The sequence below is a fragment of the Anneissia japonica genome, unplaced genomic scaffold (assembly GCF_011630105.1).
Source record: "Anneissia japonica isolate Jap-2015-1 unplaced genomic scaffold, ASM1163010v1 scaffold287714_len2871179_cov188, whole genome shotgun sequence".
Classification (NCBI taxonomy): Eukaryota; Metazoa; Echinodermata; class Crinoidea; order Comatulida; family Comatulidae; genus Anneissia; species Anneissia japonica.
In genome coordinates, this window is record NW_022755542.1 from 1,507,488 (window position 1) to 1,516,693 (window position 9,206).

General features: G+C 31.0%; 1 protein-coding gene across 2 annotated transcripts in view; it reads right to left on the reverse strand.

Moving 5' to 3' along the window:
- LOC117123669 (homeobox protein Nkx-6.2-like) overlaps positions 1-6,590 on the reverse strand; it is a 22,038-nt gene extending 15,448 nt beyond the window's left edge. For both annotated transcript variants that reach the window (XM_033269668.1, XM_033269667.1), the window contains exon 1: positions 5,900-6,590. In XM_033269668.1, the coding sequence (XP_033125559.1) occupies positions 5,900-6,305 (406 nt within the window). In that variant the 5' untranslated portion in view covers positions 6,306-6,590. The remainder of the gene's footprint in view (positions 1-5,899) is intronic.
- Positions 6,591-9,206: the final 2,616 nt, after the last annotated feature.

Sequence of the window (9,206 nt, forward strand, 5' to 3'; positions counted from 1 at the left end):
AATAATAATAATAATAATAATAATAATAATAATAATAATAACAACAATAATAATAATAATAACAATAATACTAATAGGCCTTTTATAGCGCGTTGTCAACTGATATTGTCAATAACTATTATCGGCAATCTCCATTTAGTGTAAGATTGGATGCTTGTTAATATTTACCATTGTCATAGCGGCACTGAACATTCTGTTGTGGATATTAGCGCTTTACAAATACTTCTTCATATATTGATTGGTTGATTGATTGATTGATTGATTTTTAAAGAACCAAGTAAACTCAACTGGGCACGGCTATCAACACCAACAATTAGTGCTATAAAAGTTGCTAACAAACAAAAATGATATTGCCATTGGTCTAATTAGTAGTGTGCTTAAGTGATATATAATCTAATCAATGATCCTTTCCACTGCTATTAAATGGATTCGATTGTTTTGGGAAGTTATTCATATGTTCATTAACCTGGTCCGCCCATTGTGTTATTAGTATATGATTGCTTATCGTATCAATTAAAACACACATACTTCCATTTCGTTTGTGGATGTTCAGCTGTTAATTTCCCTTCTGTTAACTATTCAAGAGAAGTGTTTTTTTTTTATCGAACACTGTCGGCTTCGATAGATCATAAGAATTGTTTATTTGATCAGGCGGTACAAAGTATTTCATAAAGTTATTAACGGTATTAATCTAATTTATACGTTATCATTATGAGTGTGGTAATTAATAATAGAATAATAATAATAATGTATAATGTTAAGAAGGCCTTCTATAATTTTAAATATTTTTATGCTTTTGTCAATGGATTTTTATGGAATATTGATGTTGATACTTTTCAACGTTGATCAATTTTAATATGATTTTCTTTGAATTGTACTTTTTTTTGTGAGCTTTGTAATTTCTTCGTTTTTATTGAAGACAATAAATTGTATCTTGTATCTTGTAAAGAATAATAATAACAACAATTAATAATAATATTTTATATATTGAATTCAGTGAGTGTTATGCCAATGCATTAAGAGGTTGTTAAATAAACGATATCTTTTTATTTGATGAACTGTTAATATGAATATATAGTAAGTCATCGTATAGTTTTATATAATTTATACATGTTTACAGGGATTACTGCATACAATCAATAACATACGTGTTTTGCATTGTGGTTTTCAAGATAAAAATCAAGACATTAAAATATGAGCATACATTACAATGAGTACTGAGAATTGTTGCTGCATCTGAAAGAAGCCATGTATGATAATCATAATAAGTCTAATAATAATAATGGTAATATAATGGTAAAGAATGATAACAATATTAATAATAAAATAATATGATGTAATAATATGGATAAAATAATACTAATAATATTGATGATGACGAATGTGCTGATGCTGATAATGCGGATGATGCGGATGATGATGATGATGATGATGTTGATGATGATAATGATGGTGATGATGATTATGGTGATGGTGATGTTAGTGGGGATGATGAAGACATTGATGACGATATTGATGATAATAAAAAATAATATATATCATAATCGAATATTAATAAAATTGATGATGATGGTGATAATGATGATGATAATGGTAATGATGTTGATGATGATGTTGATAATAATAATAAAATAATAATAATAATAATAATAATAATAATAATAAAATAATAATAATAATAATTATAATAATTATAATAATTATTATAATAATAACAATTTTTCATAATCGAATTCGATACCATAATGGGAGTTGGGCATCTGATGAATATGTTATTTTATCAGCAATAATTAAAAATAATAAAAACAATGATAGTAATCATTGATATCTATCGGATGGGCCAGTGAATCTAATGTTTGTATATAACCAAAACTATAACCAATACAAATATGTAATAATCTCTTAGAAATGTAAGATATTTTAACTAGCTTTCCTGAGTACATGGCCAAAAGTAGATGTACCTAAACCCATTATTTCATTGCGTTTAAACTAGGTATATATCTCAGCACGAACGACCCCTGAACGTTAGACCAACCCTCTCATAATGAGATGTCTTCAGCCTTAACACCACGTTTCAAAGTGCGATCTCAAAATAAAATCTCACTTAGCTATCTGAATGATTGTGTGTATTACACGTCGATTAGGGTGATTAATATCTAACGTGTGTTCCTACAAGTATCGCTTAATATGATATGACAAACAATTGCAAAGGTTATTTGCACCCGGCACCTAAAAGTTGCTTGCTTAGGATTGCGCAGACGCACTGGGCATTTCCCTGTACGCGCCAGTATGCAAGTCGTATTTTCATGTTCGAGGTAGGCCCCTTTAATGATAAGGAAGGATTATTCAGTGTTTTCTGGTTATTTAGTAGGATAAGACATTGCAACATAATTTATGTACAACATTTAAGCCTGGACGTGTCGAAACGACATTTTGTGTTCATGCGCTTTGTCTTGGAACGGTAGCTGTAGCTCGAGTCATACAACGTACTCTGTTTTTCAATATAATGCGATACATTTATAAACTATCAAAATACGATATATTATTGGATCATATTCCGGTTTTCGTTCAAGGACCTCGAAGACTACAGTCATAACGAAATAATTTAAAATGCCAAGTCTTTATACGAGGCTTGTGAAGGGAAATTTCGTTTCAGTCGAAAGGAATGATGGTATTTTTAGCCGCCATTTGGATTGTTAAGCTTGGATAGAGGCCTAACTTTAGTCTATATTAGTGCTTTGTACGTTATTAATAAATTTACTCTAGGAATATATCTAACAAATAATAGGCCTATGAAATGCGTTTCTAATAAGCAGTTTATGATCAAACCCAATGGAATATGAAAATACCCAACTAACAATTATATATTATATTATAATAATGTTGCATTTTGACTTTCAAAACGTTGTTTTATGTAGAACCATAAATATGTATTTATAACGTAATTTCTAATTAGATAACGTTGTAAATGTTGCTGCAAGGTTGTGTTAACGTTATTTCCTGACAAAATAACAACCTTCGCGAGTAATAACTTTTTGTATTTGCTGATTAAGTACGATAAATAGGCCTATCCAAACGACTATAATTCACAGCTATAGAGAGTAGGTCTAACTTTGAAGATAAACATTTACATAGTCCTATCTGGATGTATATAGTTTATTTCTGACCTAGATCAATTTGTTGATTTTATGTTGTTAACTTAAACACACATATTATACAGAGAATAAACATACTGTGCTCTCCAGTAGGAAACATAAATCACTTAATCATTAAATTCAGAATTTTACATGAAATGCTAAACAATAACTATTGACATAACGAATTAATATATTATCTAAGCAAAAACTAATAAACATTATTCGAAAAATATGCTGCATTAAACTTTGATAACATTTTAATCACTCACAATGTCATGTTTGTTTAAATTTAATAATTTTCCCGTCTGTATTAATAGACATCTGTTTACGTCATCAGGCCTATACAGTATTCATTTCTACCGTGGCCTACTTACAAGGGGGAAATGTGTCACATGCAAAAACCTGCGACACGTATGTGCAAAATGTGTGACGTATACACACGCTATAAAGGCAAAATACGAAAAGTATAATATGTTACTGACACTGTACGTGCATACGCTGTGACGTAACACAGACGTGCGAAAAACACACGTGATGTACCACGTACACGTGAAAATTAAACGCGGCACGTACACTCAAAAAGTGTGACGTGCACACAACCTTTGAACGTTCGTCAACATATTTTTTGAATTACTTTCATTGGTTTTGAATGGCGAGTATTGCAAGCATCATCATCATTATGATATCGTTAATTCTCATTTCATTCCGGTTTATCATCCTGTGTGGATTTCGTAAAGAACCGATCGTAATGGCATGGCTTTGGAATGGACATGAGTTGGCTGCCAATTACTCATGCTTGATAAATCTAAGCATGTTTTTAACAATGCCTTGTTCGATGTTTAGTAAGAGTCACAAATGCTATTGTACACCGCATTTTATACAGGCATAGGCCTAACAATTCATATAGGCCTATAATATAATTTCATATAGCATAATATTCGTTATAACATACATCCTATTAGGACTATATAAGAACCCCTAAAGACATACTATGATATATTAAACTGGGATGTAATATTACATAAATATAGCATAATTCAATATAATAGTCATGCATGTTATAAAATAATAGGTTATTTCAGGTATAAACGGTGTTTGCAGGCATACGCACCTGAGATTTTTTACGTATTGTAATGATTTAACCATCTGTTCTCTCAAATACCTAATAGAAATGCATCATTTATCTGGTGATCTGGTGTTCTGCTACGATAAGACAAAATTGGATTTTCCTTATAATATGCCAGAGAGCCCATCCTTTCGAATGAAACGTTCGGGGAATGATTACGCTAAGACAAACGAATTTTCCATAACAGCGGTGTTTTAGTGCATAAAGTTTGCACCTAATTTATAGGAGGATACGATGTACAAACAAAAGACGACGTTGGATTCTTTTTTGAAAGTATGCATCCTTAATACGATTGCGATTATTACCGAGGTATAAGTCGTAAATAACATCACACCATCATGGTAACAACACTATAATGTGCATACCGTTAAGAAGCTAATTCCAAACAATAAAGACGAATTTAAAAACGTTTTACGTTCAAATTGGCATGCATTTTTTTTATTTGAACTTCAGATATTGTCGTAAATATGTTCATTTGAGAGAGTGTAAAATGCGCTTCATTGACGTATCATATTAATTGAAAGAGAATGAATACTTGCAAAAAACAAAAAAAACCCTTAAATTTTGAGTTTATTGATTTTACGAAATACCTATAAATCCAGTAGATATTGTATTTCAAAGAAGTGTATAAAGATTATAAATGATAACCACAATTTGATTTTGAATAAACTGTTTGGTATTCGTTTGCTGAAATAAAAGTAACGTATATGAACACTGTGATTTCTAAGAAAGACTAATAAATAAATTGTTAACGAATTTTATATATCTATGCACACAATATGTCATTAATTATTGATAATAATATTAAACACAATCTTATATAATTTTTAATAACAAGAGAAAACTTGTAAATTAAATACTGTATTTATAAGGCTATCAGTTGATCTTATACCGAGATATGTGGTCGTCAATAAATCTTTTATGAAATGAACGAAAAAATATTATTCAGCAAAATGATCAAATTCCTTAAACAATCTGCACCTTGTGATTTATTTACTTATTAGAAAAACACATTTGAAGCTTGTTTGAATACATTTGAAAAGCTACGAAATATAGAAACATGCTTACAGCTAAGATTGTCTGCTTAAAGTATGTTTTAGCTACGGTATGTTGTTGCAACGATGAATTTTCTGGCAGGCCTGCAATATTCTTGACAAGTATAAAAACATGGTGTTTTAAACAGTTATATGAATTAAATATTATCAAAAGAGGTTGATTCACAAGCTAACATAGGCTAGTAGGCCTATTAAAACATGCATTACAATATTTATGTTATTAGGTGCGTGTAGCTTACGATATCAGACCGACACGGTGATGTAGGCCTGTGTAGTACTGTGAGGAAATAGATGTTCATTCCGCGATTGGTTTAACCTGCGATAGAACATACTGATAATAAGCTTGTTTGGAAAGCAACCGCAAACTAGATATATGTTGATATGTAAAACAAATCGAATTATGGAATAATGATTAATAACAGGCCTATGTTTAAAATTAAGATTTTAGAACTTTAACCCATAATTTGATACGTGTTTGTTTTTATGCAATTCAATTACTTTTAACGCACTCACGTTAAATTGTATTCACGAAAGAATGAGTATGTACAGTTAGTGGTCAGTATGACTTTAGGCCTACCTACCTGAAGCACACGCTAAACGGTCAGCCCACGGTGACGGAGCCTGGAAAATACTCGCGGGATGCCAGTATAAAGGTGACGGCCCTGAACTTGCATGTCCCGCTAGTTCGCTAAGGGGCTTAGCAAGTCGATTCAAGTAAAAGCTAGATGCAAAAGAGTTCAAACGAGGAATACCCATAGGTGTTGCAAAGAATGCCCCTGCTGACTCTGGCCTACTCAAAATATCGTTGATTCCATGTGGTGTGCCTGAAGGCGACAATGCTTTGCGGACCTGTCCTGTGGGGTAGGCTAAACCCGGTGTTTTTTCCGCCATATTATGCAATGCAGCTAGTTGTGGATTGCTCATAATAAATGCACTTGATCTTGCAGGGTTCATGAGAGCCTGGAAGTTTAATAGTGAATCTGTCATTATTTGCTGTTGGAGTGTAAAATCAATTTTCCAAAATTTGTTCAAAAACACTTAATCGATGACAACAACGCGTTACACAAAAGATATCGCAACAGGACTCAAGCATCGGTTGCTTAAAGAATCAAGTTTCTTGCTTTATAGAAATAAGCATTATATCTAAGTCCTGTAACTTTTCTTCTCGCTCAGAAAACACCTGTACTGACTTGAGTAGCCGAATTATGAGAGCAGCTCCTGACGTGAGTACCGCTTAAGGTGAGTGGACAGGACACAATAATAGGAACTGTGTTTAGATTAGTATCTTCATGTATATAGAAATACCTATCTTTTTTTCTTAAGGACATGACAAATTGGTATCATAAATCATAGCTATGACGTCACAAGTTCTCTCCCCGCCTTTATTAGTAGTTGTCGTTTGGGCGAGCTCGCTGATTGGTCGACGCAAGTTGTCACTGGCATATAATTTACAAGTCTGTTTACTTATTGGTTTTTCAATTATGCGTGTAAAACTTGATCATATTATTAGTCTGTAGTATGTGTATGTTGTAACCAAAGCCTCATAGATCTTTCTAACGATATTACTTGATTCGACATGCGAATATCGTTACATGCGAGAAATTGAGAAAAGTTCGCTTCGGATTAAAGACAGATAACACCGATGAATTATAGTTAATTGATTTCGTCGAATTAAATTGATTGCTTAGAATATATTGAAGTTTAAACGGACGGCTCATAATGCGCAAGAGTTTGCAAAACGAACACAAAGTCAACGCAAAAATTTATACAATATTGACTTTAGATCGAAAGAACAATTAAGCAATTACTTTTTTTTATAAGTTTACAACATAAGTAATACGCCCTTTACTGTGAGTTTTAAGATGCCATCATCATCTGACGTAATACTGTGATCGTCACTCTAACCATTAATAGGTCCATGCTCTAATATTCCAACTTTACTAATTGCATTCGAGAATAGCCTTTGAAGTTTCGACATTTTAAAGGAATTTAATGTCACTTGTGTGACTTTATACTTCGACAAAATGTTAACTGGCGAACGTAAAACTATCATATTCCATTCTTCATTAAAATATATAAAGGTCTTACAGCGTAATCAATTTGCTCTATATTACAAGAACATTTTAGTATCGTTAAGGTGCGTGGTGTACCGATTATTACATCATGTTCTGATTTGAGCATTGTTATATTATTTACCTATCTTTTTATATTGTGTTTACTGTGTCTTTTATATAGGCCTATATATAAATATATATATGAAAATTTAGTCAAAGTTTAATCATAATTCATATGATTTTACTCTGTGTAAATAATTGTTTCAGTACATGTCTATGACCATATAAAAACAGTGAAGATATTTATATACAGTCAACTAATATGTATTATTATGCCGTAAATTTATCGAATAAAACAGCTCTTCAAATGGTACATTGAAGACCATCAGTTTAATACGAAAGCAAGAGTGGCCATCGACAAAAAACATGGCTTTTATAAAATTGACGTTTGATACCAGTTTGTCAATACACAATATTAACAAATTATTGGTAGAACACTTAAAATTATGGCTCAGAAATAGAAAATAGCCCCTGTAAAAGTGGCTCCAACAATATGGCCTGACCCTGCATAGTTGGGTCCAATTGACTAAGATACAGTATGTAAAAATGCCTCTTTTTGTCCTCATTGCTATAATATCTGTAATAAAATTGTCTTCGATATTTATATTCCGTGACTGTTTTGCACATATTTTGATCAACAATGAATAGCAATTAGAATGCTCATTTAATATCTTATTCATCATTTTATTCAGTTCTAATTAGCTTTCATTTGAATTAATTTGTATGCATAATGTATATACCAGTATGTTTTGCCAAGAAAAAACATATTATATACTCTGTATGAGATAAAAAAAAAAAAAAAAAAAAAAAGTAGAACGAGAAACTATTTTTTTATGGCAAGTAACAGAAGAATAAATAAGATCGGTGATAGACCTTTATTAGCATGTGTAATCCATGTTGATTGATAGATCAATTGATCAAAGATTTGTATGTGTAATCATTTTTTTTTAAATGATGGTAAACAGATAGTAAGTCAACGGAAACTGAGATATTGCGTTACGGTATATGTCTCGTTTATAAAACTTAATCCATTCTTTTAAATGAAAAATTCAATATTGTAATTTATTTTGTTTTGGTTTACGATATGGAGTACGGTATATCTTAAGGTTTTCTTCCAAGTAAACATTTGTATTTTCTCATATACCCTAACTGTATAATATAGTTGCATACTAATTATAGTATTACCAAGACTTCTGTATAGTTAAAAGTCTTTGTTATTATAATTATTAAAAAAAAAAAAAAAAAACGGTGATGATGATGAAAATTACGCTGATGGATATTGCACAGTATACATAAAAACGCAGTAAATTGCACAGTATACATAAAAACACAGGAAATTAATAAAATATTCTATCACTCTTAGCCGCAGTGGGAGACTCGGTGTTAGGTGGAAGTAAAACTGTAAAACAATAATAATAATATTGATAATGATAAAGACTTACGATGATGACGACATGATAGTGGTGATAAAGGTAACAATGATGGTAATAATAATATCAATTGTAATTTTAATAATAATAATAATATTAATAATAATAATAGCAACAACAACCATGTTTTGAGTCTGTACATTTGTTTACTTGTCTGTCCTTTTATTTTTTAAGTATACAACATAGCCATCGTATTAAAAGAAACCCCGGAAATTACCAGGCCCCGAGCGTGTACTAAATTCTTAAGTATATATTTAATAAATTTGATAAATGTAATAAATTTTAATTTATGAAGGATTTAATTGACGTTGTTATAAAGCATTTAGAATGATCCATATATTGTA